At 44.9% G+C, this 17,546-nt stretch overlaps 1 protein-coding gene across 1 annotated transcript in view; it reads left to right on the forward strand.

Moving 5' to 3' along the window:
- The first annotated feature begins 3,720 nt into the window (after positions 1-3,720).
- The window catches only part of dnah1 (dynein, axonemal, heavy chain 1), a 56,865-nt gene continuing 43,039 nt past the window's right edge, over positions 3,721-17,546 (forward strand). Inside the window, exons 1-24 of the mRNA XM_071344527.1 lie at positions 3,721-3,944; positions 4,072-4,144; positions 4,293-4,467; positions 4,557-4,713; positions 4,825-4,957; positions 5,144-5,302; positions 5,405-5,660; positions 5,892-6,049; positions 7,972-8,183; positions 8,374-8,672; positions 11,700-11,850; positions 11,972-12,165; positions 12,248-12,473; positions 12,647-12,766; positions 12,879-12,961; positions 13,114-13,255; positions 13,335-13,490; positions 13,629-13,827; positions 14,541-14,794; positions 14,928-15,140; positions 15,368-15,532; positions 15,670-15,791; positions 15,955-16,060; positions 16,160-16,339. Of these exons, the coding sequence (XP_071200628.1) occupies positions 3,741-3,944; positions 4,072-4,144; positions 4,293-4,467; positions 4,557-4,713; positions 4,825-4,957; positions 5,144-5,302; positions 5,405-5,660; positions 5,892-6,049; positions 7,972-8,183; positions 8,374-8,672; positions 11,700-11,850; positions 11,972-12,165; positions 12,248-12,473; positions 12,647-12,766; positions 12,879-12,961; positions 13,114-13,255; positions 13,335-13,490; positions 13,629-13,827; positions 14,541-14,794; positions 14,928-15,140; positions 15,368-15,532; positions 15,670-15,791; positions 15,955-16,060; positions 16,160-16,339 (4,137 nt within the window). The 5' untranslated portion in view covers positions 3,721-3,740. The remainder of the gene's footprint in view (positions 3,945-4,071; positions 4,145-4,292; positions 4,468-4,556; positions 4,714-4,824; positions 4,958-5,143; positions 5,303-5,404; positions 5,661-5,891; positions 6,050-7,971; positions 8,184-8,373; positions 8,673-11,699; positions 11,851-11,971; positions 12,166-12,247; positions 12,474-12,646; positions 12,767-12,878; positions 12,962-13,113; positions 13,256-13,334; positions 13,491-13,628; positions 13,828-14,540; positions 14,795-14,927; positions 15,141-15,367; positions 15,533-15,669; positions 15,792-15,954; positions 16,061-16,159; positions 16,340-17,546) is intronic.

Here is a 17,546-nt window from a genome sequence, read left to right on the forward strand (position 1 = left end):
CCTCTTCTGGCTGTGCCGGGTGGAGATTATAACAGAACATGGCCAAGATGTTCAAATGTTCATAGATGACCAGCAGGGTCAAATAAAAATAATCACAGTGGTTGTAGAGGGTGCAACAGGTCACCACATCAGGAGTAAATGTCAGTTGGATTTTCATAGCCGATCATTCAGAGTAGCTCTACCGCTCCTGCTGTCTCTAGTCAGGCCAGGTAGTCCTGAGGCATGGTCCTAGGGCTCAGGTCCTCCGAGAAAGAAAGAAAGTAAGAAAGAAAGAAAAAGAGAGAGAATTAGAGAGAGCATACTTAAATTCACACAGGACACCAGATAAGACAGGAGAAATACTACAGAAATAACAGACTTACCCTAGCCCCCTGACACAAACTATTGCAGCATAAATACTGGAGGCTGAGACAGGAGGAGTCGGGAGACACTGTGGCCCCATCTGACGATACCCCCGGACAGGGCCAAACAGGCAGGATATAACCCCACCCACTTTGCCAAAGCACAGCCCCCACACAACTAGAGGGATATCTCCAACCACCAACTTACCATCCTGAGACAAGGCTGAGCATAGCCCATGAAGATCTCCTCTACGGCACAACCCAAGGGGGGGGCGCCAACCCAAACAAATAGATGGAACCCAGACTTAGTCTATGCTCACTTAGCTATCCCCCCCCCAAAACATTATAATAAAAATTAATATTTACAAAATGTACTGTACAGGAGTTCTCTGCCTAGGCGACCTCATGTTGCCATGGCAAAATGGCAAATAGTGTAGAATAGCATGAGATTAGCAATAAAACAACACATTTTTCATTTTTGGGGAGGTGGGTCTAAATCGGACCTTGCGGGGGGGGGGGCGTGATACTGCGTTAAGCTATGCCTCAATTTGTTTAAATTCTGCTAACCACACATGCATGCTAGTATAATGTGCATCTATGCGCACAAGGGTGTGTCCATAGATTAGTTGGCATGTAGGTTTTATAGGGAAAAGAAGGTGTGTGTGTATGTGTGTGACTGCGGCCACATAGTCCTTATGGTTCCCCCAACAATGTGACACTGCTGAGGGGGGAGACGGCAGTGTTTGATCATACCAGCCAACATCTGGTCATAAGGAGGAGCTAAAGTTAGCAGCAGCACATGCTGCTCTCATTACTGTAAAATGGGAGTCACATTCATGCAGGCATGACCCCCACTACAGCCCAGCACTGTAAAAGCAGGAGAGAGGGAGGAAAAGAGAGGGGGAATAAAGCAGGGTGGATGGAAGCCAAGACGAGATCCTGGGCGAGAGAGGCAAGAGAAAGGAATGAGAGAAGTGGGTGGGCGTGTTAGGGCTAAAGCGGTTGTTTCGTGGTTGATGGTATGCCAGCTGGTTAGTATGAGGATGGCTGCCGTGGTGCTGGACTGGAGGGAGAGAGGAGAGGGACTGGGAGAGGGGCTGCTGGGTAGATCAAAGCTATGACAAGCTTGTTTGATTTTAATCAGCTCTACACACCGAGTGCTGCTAACCACACCTCTCGGCCCAACAAAGCCCAGCACAGTGGTGGATTCTAGCTGCAGCTTTGACCACAGAGCCACCCGCCATCCCTGGTAGGCAGACATGTTTGAGGACCACCACCCCATCAGAGACTGCGGCTAATATGGTTTTCTTTGGATCCCTCTGGGTAATTCTTCTCACTGATCTCCTCAACATGATCAGACACCAGCTAATGATTCATAAGCCACCCAGGCCAGGAAAGGTTGTCAGCATCAAACAGCTGAGGGCTCTGATAATGTCATCAGATGTATGTTATTCCCTCATTGAGATCATCAAAGGTACTGGGCTCCCCCAAAGGGTGAGGTCATCACTTGGAGATACAGACACGTTGTAGAAGGGTCTGTGCAGTCAAAGTTAAAGTATGATGATCATCACTGTAACTGGGATGAATCCAGGGGATGTAGAGAGGGAAGAGAAAGAGAAGAAAGATAGGAATAGGGTCCTTAAGTTCAATGAAAGTGATGATGTTTGAGCCTAAGTTATCAGAAAATTAAAGCAAAGAGATAATATAACCGGCCCCCCCTGGCCCCATATGTTCCTTACCTCCCTGGGAAAAGGCTCCTAATCATCTCACTACTCCCTGTCCTGTCCAGTTCATTAGAGGTGATGTGGATCCCCATGGCAACGGCAAGTCAGAGGCCCTCACATGGCCTCACTTTTTAAACAGAACCCCCACCCCTCTACCCTCCTACACCTCCTCCCTCTACCCCATCTCATCCTCATCCTTTATAAGTGACACGTGAAAGTTCAGACACATGGAACAAGTAATTTGTACTCTTTTACACAATCCAAGGCTGCTGTGGTGGGTGTAGACCAAGGTGGGTGGTGTCTGTGATCTGCCATGAGAAACAGAGCAGGATATGGAGCGCTTGTGACGTGGTGGTGTGTGGATCGTACAGGTCAGAAGGGTTTCTCCCCCACCAGACACATTCAGGGTGGGACAGGAAGGAATTGCTCATTTGATTACATGAACATGTCCATTCCAATGTTCTAGCTAATCATCATTACCATCATTATCATTACTATCATTATCATTACCTTCATTATCAGCATTATCGATTTGGGCTTTTAGGAGTTAACACGTTAGGAAGAGAGACCTACCTTCGAATTAAAAGTTTTAGTAGCCCAACACTCAGATTGGAATGTATTTTCTACAACTATTGCAGTTTTGGAAAAATGTAGTAGATTTTGATATTGATTTGCTACAGAACAGATAGCACCACCCACCAAATCTTATAATATAATGGTAGTCCCTTTATTAGCCTTTTCCACTTAATTTGCTAAACTTTATATATACATATATTTATTAGCCCTAAACAGCCAATGCTAACATAGTATGGTCTGTCTAGAGCCCTGTAGTTGGCCTACTAATTACTTTGTTACTTTTGGATTACTTTCCCTTTAAGAGACATTAGAAGAAGTCAAACGACCGCTCTAACCCCCAGCTGTTTGATAGACCTCCCTGACAACCGTTGCCGCGTCCTCAACTAGGCGCACTTGGAAACCGAGATTTCAGCAAAGAGTGAAGGAAGTTGAAGGTGAATTTGAAGTTAACAAGTGGCAAGTTTTGTCTATTAAAACTCATAGCATCTCCGAGGGCTATTTAAGGTTTAATGTTCTTTAATATATACAGCCTGTTATAAAGTTTCTAACGATATTATTTACTCCATCATGTAGTCTACGTTCTGTGTTTTCTAACTAACGTTAGCTAGCTAGCTAGCCAGCCAGCAAGGTCATCAGCCAACGTCAATTTAGATGCTAGTCCATGAAATGCATTCATTTCAAGTGCTTTTGTCCTAAATTAACAGAATGTCTAAGTTCTCTAGCTAGTTATGTAATAGCAAATTAGGCATTTGCGATTGTCCAGGTCTATCTGTCATGATGAAAGAATGGGTTGCGCATTGAAAATAATAAATACTTGTAGCTACAAAGAAGCGCGTGCTGGAATGCTTACTAACGCTTATTTCAATGAAATGCATCCATTTCAAGTGCTTTTGTCCTAAATTAGCATAATGTCTAAGTTATCTAGCTAGTTATGTAATAGCAAATTAGGCATTTGCGATTGTCCAGGTCTATCTGTCATGATAAAAGAATGGGTTGCGCATTGAAAATAATAAATACTGGTAGCTACAAAGAAGCGCGTGCTGGAATGCTTACTAACGCTTATTTCTTGAGGCAGACATCTACAGATGTGTGTCTGAAGATGGAAGCAAAGCATGTTCCCCAAAACCATCCCCATGGGGTTGGTGTATTTGTGCCACACACCCCTAGCAAACCTGCAGAACACAAGTTACCCCCACTGCAAAGTCACAGGAGCAAACTCCTCCCTGTCAGAAAGTACCCTGTGATTGAACAGAAAGGGTACTACTCCGAGCTCATCACTACAGCAGCAAAACCCCACCTACAGGTAATAATTAGCCTACACATTCAACTGTAGTCAGAGGGCAGCTAAAAACACTACCCTGTGATATGTTTGTTCTAAGAAATATTTTATGAAGTTATGAGCTTACACTAACTGCCTATTCATGTATCAGTCCTGTACAGATGGGCCAGAAACCCAACAGAGCTTACTGTGTCAAGCGGGCTATGAGTCCAATACTCCTAAAGGTGAGACTTTTAGCCAGGGCCTGTTGGATGATAAAAATCACACTAAAATACATCAGCTACTTTACATTTGTGTATGTGTAAATATGTATTGGTATATTCTGTAAATAACAATTGATTTATTTGGGCCCATATGTATTCTGTTCCTCAGTAACCACATTCCGGACTCCGTCTGACCTGCACAGTCTGGTTGAGAGGGACAAGCATGGACCCACCACCCAGCACCAGCAGCACACGGACTTCTCCACTGGAGGTTACACAGCCAAAGTCCAGCTGCCCTACCACAGCCTGCCTGGACAGCACCCCCGCAAGATAGAGATAGAGAGGTGTGTGCATCTGTGAGGGTCACAGCTAAATACACACGCACACAGTATGGGGAAGTGAATGCTCTGACATGTGTTGTGTCTCTTCTCAGGCGCAGACGGGAGTACCTGAAGCTGGATATTGCACAGCTCCTGACAGAGCAAGGCATAGACTCCAACCTCCTGATGCCTCGACACCATAGCATTGAAGAACATGTGACCACACCAGAGAATCCACTCCCACCTGTCTCAAACTACCTACCTCTGGAGGTGAGCTCCTCAAACATCTTCATAGTTAAAACATACATTTTTCGTTAATAAAACACTATCACATTGTGGTCCTTGTTTGACTCACTCGTCTTTCTTGGTTTTCTCCCCTAGGTGTTTGACAATGAGGAGTTTGACTGTCGCACTCCTCAAGACTGGCTTGCCCTTGGCTATGAAAATGGATCAACTGATCACAAACCCATACCTGCCAAAGCTCTGCTGCCCACCACTGACAAGATACCACCAGGTTGGTGCTTTGATAATAGCTCTTAATTTGAATTAGCTGTTTACATAGGGATGTCCCAAATAGAAATGATTGTATCCTACAAGTTCTGTCTGTTGTAGTGAACAGTGTACCATATCATCATTCTGCATCATGAGAACAGAAAATAGTTAGACAGTTTCCTCTCTCTTTTCTTCTCTGGTTCTGTAGAGGACCCCAAAAGCCCCAACCTGGAGTACAGCTGGCAGTTTGTTGGGGTTCTTGACTACAACCAGGAGAAAGGGCTTTATCTGGTCCAGAAGGCCGACAAGAATGGCAGAGTGAGGGATGCCAATGGAAAACCAGTCCTAACCGAAGGACAGAGAACAAGTAATAGTTTATTACCACTTCTAGTGTATCAATGCAGTATTTTCTTGACCTTTATACAGCATACACAAAGTCTCATTCTCTGTCCCATCTCCTTGACTTTAGTAGGTGTGTTTCTGCTGTCAGCCACTCAGTACTGGATTTCCAGGATCAGGCTGCTGTTCAGTGCAGAGGACCCTCATCTGTTTTCCCAGCGGGTGCAGTTTGCCCAGCGCTGCAGAGAGAACACAGAGGCCCTGCTGCTCTACCACCTGTCTGTAGACTGTATGCCAGTGTGGAGTGGCACCTCGTCTCTCAATGCACAAAGTCTTGCCCGTGTCAAAGAGCATGCCCTCTCTACACCTGGCCTTCGACTCAAACTGTGAGAGACATCCCTCATTTTCTAATCTAATACTCATATTTTACAGTTAGCCTTTCATTCATGGTAGAGACTGTTTAGCTATCTTTTTTCTAAAGCAGACTGACCATCAGGCTGTGTTTATTGAATAAGAGCAGGATATGAATGTCAGGAGACTGAATTGTGCATAACACTGTACAGTAAATGGAGCATTACCTTTAGGATGCATTTCTGTGTAATGTGTTGTGGTGGCAGGCTGCAGGAGTGTATTGTACGTCTGGAGAAGGAGATCAATCTGGAGTATAACCGCACCATGAACCGGATCAGCTTTGATAGGGTAGTGCTCACCAACCCTGAGGATTTCTCCCACATCACCCTGCCCCAGAGAGAGCCAGAACGTGTGCCCCAGAATGGTGAGTTCACTGGAGTTTTTTTTTGAGATGTAAGACCTAAGGATGGGCATGTTTATTCGAATATCCAAACGGGGTGGACGTTAGTGTTCGATTACTTGTGTGAGTGTTATACTACAGTTTACTATAGAATAGTACAGTACTTACTATATAATTATGTAGTAAACTAGTATATTGTAGAATATTATTCTACACACTGTTGTATCCCTCGATCGTGTAGTATTTACTATATATCGTTTTGTAATATACTAGAATACTATAATAAATAGTACAGTATACAACAGACCGCAAAAACACGACAGTAAATACTACAGTAATGACCTCAAAAACTCTACAGTCCGCAAAAACACTACAGTAATTACTATAGCATGTGCTACAGTATTTAATTTGTATATACCCTGCCCATTCCCATTCTCCTCTCCCATATCCCAATTTGTGCCACCCATAAGTGAGAAACCTACATGACAAGTATAGACCATATATTTTGTTCCCTACAGGTTATAGATACGAGCAGAAGCTCTGAACTATCCATTCAGACCTCAGTCCTACTTACGTATAGGTTATGGAAAATGTGCTCTTTGAGTATTTTGTCCAATAGGTTTCCTCAAGGAAGCCCCCACTGCTATGTCAAAGATAATATAACAAAAACACGATAGTAAATACTACAGTAAGGTCTGCAAAAACACTACAGTAAATACTACAGTATACTACAGTCCGCAAAAACACTAAAGTAATTACTATAGTATATACTACCGTTTTTTTCAGTATTTATACAATAGTAAATGGTGAATACTACAGTATACTAAAGCCATGTCTGCAATACTACAGTGAATACTACAGTAAAGTCCGCAAAAACATTACAGAGAATACTATAGTATTTTTTCATGTGGGATTATAACAATGAAAAAGCTTTGTCTAAATTAAATTATCTTTGTGACATTGATACATACAGGGATATACCATGACATTTGAATTTCCTTTATTTAATAAAACAACAAACTTTTGAATGAAGTTTTTATGACGGTGCCATGAGCTAGCGCATTTAGCCCTCCAGTCAGCCCTGACAACGATATGCTATTTTCTCCTCTTCAAATAGCAATTGCATGCGCACACAGGAGGTTCCACAAGACCTGATGTACATTTAACATTTTAGTCATTTAGCAGATTTTTCACCTAGTTGGCTAATGCTCTTAACTGCTAGGCTACCTGCAGCTCTGATGTAACGGCGTTAAGAACGTTCCGTAAACTCACACCGCAGCTAGCTTGAAATGTTGCGGATGGAATCATCCAATCGGTACTTTTTGGGTGGCTCAACCCACTGGCTCAACCCACTGTTTCCAATAACTACCGGAGAACTGCAGGCAGGGGGGTATCTGAAAAAAAATCATGATATTATTGGATAGTGAAACATTTAAAATGACCATCCCCGGCCTCCCGAGTGGCACAGCGGTCTAAGGCACTGCATCGCACTGCTTGAGGCGTCACTACAGACCCGGGTTCGATCCCAGGCTGTGTCACAACCGGCCGTGAACGGGAGTCCCATAGGGCGGCGCACAATTGGCCCAGCATTGTCAAGGTTAGGGGAGAGTTTTGCCGGGGATGGGCTTTACTTGGCTCATCGCGCTCTGGCGACTACTTGTGACGGGCCGGGCGCCTGTAGACAGACTTCAGTCATCAGTTGAACGGTGTTTCCTCCAACACATTAGTGCAGCTGGCTTCCAGGTTAAGTGTTAAAGTGTTAAGAAGTGAAATTGGGGAGGAAAAGGCGGTAAAAAAAGCCCATCCCTCTACTAGTAAGATATAAGATTGGGTTCAGGGGGCCAGGGTCTCTTTGTGAACCCTGACAGAAATGGGTTTACGAGATGAGCAGTCGATGACACCTGTAATGACACCTCTTAAACATTGTACACCTGACATGTCCACAGGCTTTGTGTCTGTCCCTACATACCCCTTTGAGAAGAACCGTGCTGCGTTTGCCTTCAACTCCCTGCTCACCAAGCCGGAGGTGATCTCTGCCTTGTCCAAAGTGCGGGGCGAGTGCAACAGGGTGGCTGCTATGAGTCTGTTCCATGTCACCTTCACCAAGTCGTTGCGTCTAGAGGAGTTTGAGCTCACCCAGTCTCAGACACATGCACAGGTATTGTAACACACAGCCCTAGAAACATTATGATACTCTGCTGGCATCAGTCCTGCTCTCTGAAGAATATCTTTGAAGAATTCTAGTTGTTGTGAAATTCAAGACAGTTACTAGCAGCCATACACTGCCATACATTGAAAGCCATACACATCAAAAGCTAACCCATCCCTGGTCCCTCGTGGCCCCTTAGGTGCAGCTGTTCCTGCGGGACTCATGGGTGACCACCCTGTGTAAGGGCATCCACACCAGCCTGAGAGACGTGGGCCCTGGCTGGTTTAGTCTGACGGAGTCCCGCTGGGAGGTGTACAGGATGTCCAAGCTGTGCAGCCTCATGGCTCTGGTGCGCTACAGCCTGCAGGACTCACTGCGCTTCCTGGTGCAGGACTCCCTGGTCAGCCTGGCTCAGCTGCTGCTGGATGCCTGCCACAGTGTTCTCCACTGCCCACAGGACCTGACCTGGGGCTCCAACCTCATCAACAGCCCCTACAAGTGAGATCACATCACCACTCTGTCTCTATTGCTCTCTCTTTCTTTCTAACTACTCTCTATTTATTTGTCTCCCTCATAGGGTTGCAGAGTGAGGGTATATTACTGGTAACTTTAGAAGTTTACAAGTAAACTACCCGATTCTGGTAACTTTCAAGTTTTTTTATAAACTCAGCAAAAAAATAAACTTCCTTTCAATGTCAACTGCGTTTATTTTCATCAAACTTAACATGTGTAAATATTTGTATAAACATAACATGATTCATCAACTGAGACATAAACTGAACAAGTTCCACAGACATGTGACTAACATAAATGGAATAATGTGTCCCTAAACAAAGGGGGGGTCAAAATCAAAAGTAACAGTCAGTATCTGGTGTGGCCACCAGCTGCATTAAGTACTGCAGTGCATCTCCTCATCTCCTTATATCTCCCTAATCTTACTACATTTGCACACACTGTATATAGACGTTTCTATTGTGTTATTGACTGTACGTTTGTTTATTCCATGTGTAACTCTGGGTTGTTTGTGTCGCACTGTTTTGCTTCATCTTGGCCAGGTCGCAGTTGTAAATGAGAACTTGTTATCAACTGGCCTACCTGGTTAAATAAAGGTGAAATAAAAATAAATGCATGTTTTAAAAAAAGTTCCCGGACATTTCTGGGGGGGAATAGCCCTAGCCCTCACCCTCCGATCCAACAGGTCCCAGACGTGCTCAATGGGATTGAGATCCGGGCTCTTCGCTGGCCATGGCAGAACACTGACATTCCTGTCTTGCAGGAAATCAAGCACAGAACGAGCAGTATGGCTGGTGGCATTGTCATGCTGGAGGGTCATGTCAGGATAAGCCCGCAGGAAGGGTACCACATGAGGTAGGAGGATGTCTTCCCTGTAACGCACAGCGTTGAGATTGCCTGCAATGACAACAAGCTCATTCTGATGATGCTGTGACAGACCGCCCCAGACCATGACCCTCCACCTCCAAATCGATCCCGCTCCAAAGTACAGGCCTCGGTGCAACACTCATTCCTTCGACGATAAATACGAATCCGACCATCACCCTTGGTGAGACAAAACCACGACTCGTCAATGAAGAGCACTTTTTGCCAGTCCTGTCTGGTCCAGTGACGGTGGGTTTGTGCCCATGGGTGACGTTGTTGCCGTTGATGTCTGGTGAGGACCTGCCTTACAACAGGCCTACAAGCTCTCAGTCCAGCCTCTCTCAGCCTATTGCGGACAGTCTGAGCACTGATGGAGGGATTCCTGGTTCCTGGTGTAACTCAGGCAGTTGTTGTTGCCATCCTGTACCTGTCCTGCAGGTGTGATGTTCGGATGTACCGGTCCTGTGCAGGTGTTGTTACACGTGGTCTGCCACTGCAAGGACGATCAGCTGTCCGTCCTGTCTCCCTGTAGCGCTGTCTTAGCCGTCTCACAGTACGGACATTGCAATTTATTGTCCTGGCCACATCTGCATTCCTCATGCCTCCTTGCAGCATGCCTAAGTCCCGTTCACGCAGATGAGCAGGGACCCTGGACATCTTTCTTTTTGTGTTTTTCAGTGTCAGTAGAAAGGCCTCTTTAGTGTTCTAAGTTTTCATAACTGTGACCTTAATTGCCTACCGTCTGTAAGCTGTTAGTGTCTTAACGACCGTTCCACAGGTGCATGTTCATTAATTGTTTATGGTTCATTGAACAAGCATGGGAAACAGTATTTAAACCCTTTGCAATGAAGATCTGTGAAAGCCCTTTCTAGTTATTTGGATTTTTACGAATTATCTTTGAAAGACAGGGTCCTGAAAAAGGGACGTTTCTTTTTTTGCTGAGTTTAGTTTTTATCACATGATATCTTGTGGCCTTTTTGGGTACTTCAGATTTTTTTTAATAAAGGAGAGCCGCACACTCTAGGAGCTCAGATACAAAAATATTTTATGTCCAACGTTTCGACAGACAAGCTCTCTTCATCAGGGTATAATGACAAACACTGTTGGGTGACTCATTTATATAGTATCAAAAGACAGACACAGGTGTGTTCCACTCCGCTAGCCAGCACCTCGCCTAAATAGGTGTGCATTTCTTTCACCTCTGGGTACTTCAGATTATCACAGGTGTCTGTAATTAGCTTTGGCCCTCTCTGTGACCTTATCAAATGTAAAATATATAAAATAAGATTATTTTAAATTGTAAACTGGGTGGTTTGAGACCTGAATGTTGATTGGCTGACAGCCGTGGTATATCAGACCGTATACCATGGGTATGACAAAACATTTATTTTTACTGCTCTAATAACGTTGGTAACCAGTTTATAATAGCAATAAGGCACCTCGGGGGTTTGTGGAATATGGCCAATATACTATGGCTAAGTGCTGTGTCCAGGCACTCCATGATGCGTCGTGACTAAGAACAACTCTTAGCCGTGGTATATTGGCCAGATACCACACCCCTCGTGCCTTATTGGTAAATTTTGCCATGGCATTGAATACTTGTTTCTGATTGGCTTGAAGGGCTTTCTAGAGTGTGCATTATTTTCCTATAACGTACATTATATGAGCACAGTAGAATTCAATGGCTATAGTTCATTCTTACGTGTTTTGTTTGAGCTGCTTTTGAAACCAAAATTCTAATTGAAAACATTGGCATTGTTGAATTCGATTTCCATAGTAGCAAGCTAGGACTGATGGTTTGGTTAGCTAAACTAGAAAGTCTGTTTGTTTGGTTCACATGGCAGCTACTGTGGCTATGGGCATCCACACCAAACGCGCTCCAGACACGCAGGTTGAAATATCAAAACGAACTCTGATATTTATTATTATATTAATTTGGGGACAGGTCGAAACACATGAAACATTCATGGACATTTAGCCAAGTTCTATTTTACCGCCTGGCTACGCAGACGCTCGTTGACGAGCGCGAGCAGATTAGATTAAATGATTGAACAACATGTCTGTGTACATTTATTTTGCAATGCTTGCGCACGCAACGCGAGCGGTGTGGTCAGCATTTTAGTTATGCACTCCTATGTATCTCCACAGGCCGAAGAAGAACCCGCTGTTCTTGGTAGATCTGGTTCTGGATGTGACTGGGGTCCACTACAGCACTCCTCTGGAGAATTTTGAGACTTCCATCATTACCCTGTTTGATAAGGGGATCCTTTCCACCCACAATGTACCTCAGCTGGATAAGGCAAGACAAGACACCATGCATTCCATCATTTTGACAATTTATTTAAATTACAGTAATGAAGTTAGAATTTATTTGTTTCACACTTCTGCCATATATGATGATGGCTTTCTGTGTCTCTCAGTTTGTGATGCAGAAGATGTTCATCAGTGGCACTCCTCTGTTGGAGTCAGTGGGTCTGTGGGAGCCTGCGGTGGCAGAGCTGAGGGAGAGGGTCCGTGCCGCCCTGCGACAGGCTGCCATCCCACTCCGGGCCTACGCCCGCGAGTATGAGAGATACCTAGAGCTGCACAACTCAGACATAGAGACCTTCCTTAAGTAAGACCTGTCTCAGTAGAACTTGTAGTTGTAGCACTTGTGACTATGTCTGTAACTAAGTCTTTGTGTGTATGTGTCCCAGGGCCCACAGCCAGGAGGAGCAGACTCCCCAGGAGGTGAAGAGGGAGGTGGTACAGCACCTAAAGGAGAAGGAGCGTCTAGACCACTCCTTCCCATCCTCCATCGTCATCGGCCCCTTCACCGTCAGCGTGGAGAGTGTCCGCCAGAGCCTGTCCAAGAAACGCAGAGCCCTGGCTAACGCCGTGCTCGACCGGCTTGCCCTCAAACTCCGCAAGCAAGTGGAGGACGTAAGTCTCAAGTCTTTTCAATAGATTTGTGTAGCAAAGTACAGGAATATCATACTTGAGGATGTACAATGGTCAACGTTGTTTAGTAGGCATTGCATGTGACGTTAAGTGCAGATATGTTTGTTAGTATTTGGCTCATACCAGTCTGTACTGTGTGTTTTGTTTGTTTCCAGGCATGTGAAGAGTGTAAGGCTGTCAGCAGGAAGCTGCATGAGAAGCCGAACAGCATTGAGGAGCTGTCCGACCAACGTGAATGGATGAAGCAGATCTCAGATCAGCTCAAGGCCCATGAGGTACAGAGAATAAATGATACAGACTTGCAGAGAATATAATACATCATTTTTGGTACTGTAAAGATCATCCTCTTGATTAGAGAGTTCTCATTTTGTGTGTCACTTTCCTCAGGAGCTCCTATTCAAAGCCATGTCAGACTACGAGTTGATCGATGAGTTCTTCTACACCCTGTCAAATGAGGACTTCAATGGAAAGTAAGGCTGGCTGTTACAACACGTTGAAAGATTGACATACTGATTTTGTATTGGAGTGAGAACGAGAGGTCAAACTAGGAGTGTAGGAAGTAAATAGGTTTGAGTGAATGCTGAAAGTGAGAGCGTGAGTGTCTGTCCCTTTTGCTGTGCAGGTGGACAGCCATTGGGTGGCCACATAAGATTGTGACCCAGATGGAGACGGTGTCGTCCCAGCATGTTGAGGATGAAGAACGCTTCAACAAGATCCAGCAGGCTGACCAGAACAACTTCCAGGAGCGCCTGGACTCTCTACAGGTGAGCCATGCTTTCAAATCCCCAGCCTTTGAAAAAAATTACCCTTTTCTGTTGCCTGCCTCTGTATATGTTGTTGCAGATGGTGGTGGCTGGCTTTTCTGGGTACACGGACATCAGCCGAGCCCACGAGGTGGCCAACGAGGTACGACGCGTGGGCAAGCAGCTGAAGGAGTCCCAGACCATGGCCCAGACATACAACAACCGGGACCGTCTGTTTGGCATCCCTGTCACCAACGTGAGTGTGGCGTTACTGACTCGATCTGCCTCCCCAATGGCTTCTCCTTGATATAGACTATGCTTTTGTTGAGCAATCAACCAACATGTAAAAACAAAGACTGACTTGTACTGACTGGCGGCTGTGTCTGTGTTGCAGTACGACCGTCTGCAGAAGCTGATCAGGGACTTCCAGCCGTTCAGAGACCTGTGGACCACCACGTCAGACTGGCTGCGGTGGCACGAGAGCTGGCACAATGACCCCCTTTCCATCATTGACCCCGAGCAGCTGGAGCGCAACGTCACAGACGCCTTCAAGACCATGCACAAGTGTGTCAAAATGTTCAAGGACATCCCCGGTGAGCAGTGGTGGAAAAAGTACTCAATTGTCATACTTGAGTAAAAGTAAAGATACCTTAATCGAAAATGAATCAAGTGAAAGTCACCCAGTAAAATACTACTTGAGTAAAAGTCTAAACGTATTTGGTTTTAAATATACTTAAGTATCAAAAGTATAAGTATAAATCATTTCAAGTTCCTTATATTAAGCAAACCAGACGGCACCATTTTTTATTTTTTATTGACGGATAGCCAGGGGCACACTCCAACACTTGGACATAATTTATAAACAAAGCATTTGTGTTTAGTGAGTCTGCCAGATCAGAGGCAGTAGGGAAGACCAGGGATGATCTCTTGATAAGTGTGTGAATTGGACCATTTTCCTGTCAAAATGTAACAAGCACTTTTGGGTGTCAGGGAAAATGTATGGAGTAAAAAAAAAAGCACATTACTTTCTTTAGGAATGTAGTGAAGTAAAAGTAAAAGTTGCCAAAAATATAATAGTAAAGTAAAGTACAGATACCCCCCAAAATGACTTAAGTACTTTACACCACTGCCGGTGAGTGATGCTTTATCAAGTAATCAAATCTGATTTGTATACAAAGTCCTTAACATAACCATGGCCTTAACCTCCCAAAAGCAAGAATCAATGAGTGGCAAGGGGAAAAAGATCTGTCTCTCTACCTCTTTCCTTCTCTCTCTCCCTCCCTACCTACCTACACACACACACCAGCGTGTCAGGAGGTGGCTTCTGACATCCGGGGGAAGATAGATGACTTCCGTCCCTACATCCCTCTGATCCAGGGCCTGAGGAATCCTGGGATGAGGGGCAGACACTGGCAGCTGCTGTCAGACCGCATCCACATGAATGTCAAGCCCAAGGCCAACCTCACTTTCTCCCGTTGCCTGGAGCTAGGCCTGCAGGACCATGTGGATGAGATAGCACGGGTGGCCGAGGTGGCAGGGAAGGAGTACGCCATCGAACAGGTACTGGATAACTGCAGGCAATAATAAAGTGGCTAATATCTGTTTTAGCCAATAGCGCTGACGGACACAGTTATCTAATATCCTAATTTTGGACTGAACTGAATGTGTCCCTGTCCTCCCTCTCCCCATTCAGGCTCTGGATAAGATGGAGCAAGAGTGGTCGACGGTGGCCTTCGAGGTGTTGCCCTACAAGGAGACGGGCACTTACATCCTGAAGAGCCCAGACGAGGCGTCACAGCTGCTGGATGACCACATAGTCATGACCCAGAGCATGTCTTTCTCCCCCTACAAGAAACCATTTGAGGAACGCATCAGCACGTGGGAGAGCAAGCTCAGGATGACTCAGGTACAGCAGAAAGATACATAAGTTTGACTGGGTGTCATTGTAAGGAGAAGGAGGCTAAAGTAACATTGAAAGTGTCCTACTAGGTGAATGGAGAGCCTTAAAAGGCTGATTGGCCCATTGGCCCATTTGGCCCATTTAAAATCCCTGTAGTAGATGTTGTTCATTCTTCATGAGATGTTTCAAAGCCTCATTAATGTTGTGTGACTGCCCTCTGCTGGTGCTTGCAGGATGTGCTGGAAGAGTGGCTGACCTGCCAGCGCTCCTGGCTTTACCTGGAGCCTATCTTCAGCTCTGACGACATCAACCGCCAGTTGCCTGTAGAGGGAAAGAGGTACCAGACCATGGAGCGCACCTGGAGGAAAGTGATGAAGAGCGCCTACGACAACAAACAGGTGAGATACTGTAATCCCAACACAATACAACAACAACCCACATCATGCTTAGATTTACTTCAATAAGGTACAGTGTTAATACTGAGTGTAAACGAAATGTGTATTGTGTGTGTGCGTACGTGCATGTGTGTGTCTAGGTGATTGACCTGTGCCCGGACCCCCGTCTGTTGGACAGTCTGAGGGATTGTAATAAGCTGTTGGAGCTGGTGCAGAAGGGTCTGAGCGACTACCTAGAGACCAAGCGTGGCTCCTTCCCCAGGTATGCTGTCACTATTGACTGTGTTTCAGCTCTAACCAATGTGACTGTTTATTTAGATTCAGTATTACAGATGAATTCGATAGTTGTTGATTAATACCATTAGAAACAGCTTTGAATTGATCTTTCTCAGAAATGGCAACATAGAGAACTTTTGCCTTTGCAGGTTCTATTTCCTGTCTGACGACGAGCTCCTGGAGATTCTCTCCCAGACCAAGGATCCCACAGCAGTACAGCCTCATCTGCGCAAATGCTTCGAGAACATTGCACGGGTTAGTCTGTCTCTCTCTATCCCCCTGCGCCCCTTTTCAAATATTCCTTTTCTCGAGTTGTATCTCTTTCTATCTCTTCTCCTTCTCTGTGTCCCACAGCTTAAGTTCCAGTCAGACCTGCAGATCACTCATATGTACTCTGGGGAGGGGGAGGAGGTCAAGCTCTGCCTGCCAGTGTGGCCCTCTGGGAATGTGGAGGACTGGCTGAGGGAGGTGGAGAAGTCTATGAAGGCCTGTCTGAGGGACAACATTGAACGCTCGCTGAAGGTCTACCCACAGGTCAGCCCCTTACCAAATCTACAGTAGCAGTGCATGGGTAAAATTTCTGGGGAAGCCAAGCCAGGGGGGAAAAAGCCATATTACAATCTATGTGTTGTTATAATTGCGTTGTTTGCTCTATAACCTGTTAGTTCATATGCCACTGTGATATATAGGCCTAAGGCCCAGACAATAAGAAGACAACAGTCACACAGTGGCAGAATAAATTCAACCACATGGTTGTTTCATCACAAAACCGGAGAGCAACATCTGTCTGGTGAAGTCCACAAAGGATATTTGAATGTAACAGTTACATGACCTACATCATGGGCAAGCAAGTTAATGTTTCGGACATTTTCGAACTAGTCACTGATTTAGAGCCACAGAGTTACCGCAAGTCACAAAGAAAACAGGAGATGCCTCCTCTATTCAAGCACCATTTTAACTTCAACATTTCAATATCATCAAATCACCTATGCTTGTTCTAATACAGTGACAACTTAAAGATACCAAAAACAATTTAGACCAATCAACGTAAGCTAAATATGTGTGGCTGTCCATGGTATTGATTTATGTTCGTGTGTGTGTGCAAGTAGAAAAACATGTAGACTCGCCGTACTTGTAGAGAAATGCCAATTCTCCTGTCTTTCATGTTGCCCAAATGGTCTATGACTGTCATACAGTAAACGCTTTTAGTTTTTGTTGTCCTAGGCTACCTGGCTAAAATGCTTGCTCGCTAACCTAACTTCCTTTAATGGGCAACAATGAGCCAGCTAGTTAATATTAGTCTTCTACATATTGAACTCCCATCCTCTCAGGCCAGGGGCACAAGGTATTCATTTATAGTTGGATCAGATTCACCGTTGTAATCGTTGGCCAGTACGGAGAATTAAGTAAAAGTCCAAATCCTTATCTCCATCCATGTCTAATTTAGGAAAGGGACGATTTTAACTAGCTAGCTAGCCAGCCATCGGAAGACAACGACACGAGATGCAACAATTCAATTTTTTTCTGTCAATTACATTATGCTTTTGATGTGATGTGATTGGTGTGAAGATAATTCCGAACTGACTTCCCTTGACACTTTTTTTTGGTTCGCCAGGACCAACCACAGTTGAGCTCACTGAGTTTAGCTCATTGGCTATTATTTTAGAATGTTTTTATCAAGGGAGACCAAATGCTTGTTGGCTTCCCTTGCTATTGAATTCAATGCTGTGGGTGGCAATGA

The sequence above is a fragment of the Salvelinus alpinus genome, chromosome 2 (assembly GCF_045679555.1).
Source record: "Salvelinus alpinus chromosome 2, SLU_Salpinus.1, whole genome shotgun sequence".
NCBI classification, from domain to species: domain Eukaryota; kingdom Metazoa; phylum Chordata; class Actinopteri; order Salmoniformes; family Salmonidae; genus Salvelinus; species Salvelinus alpinus.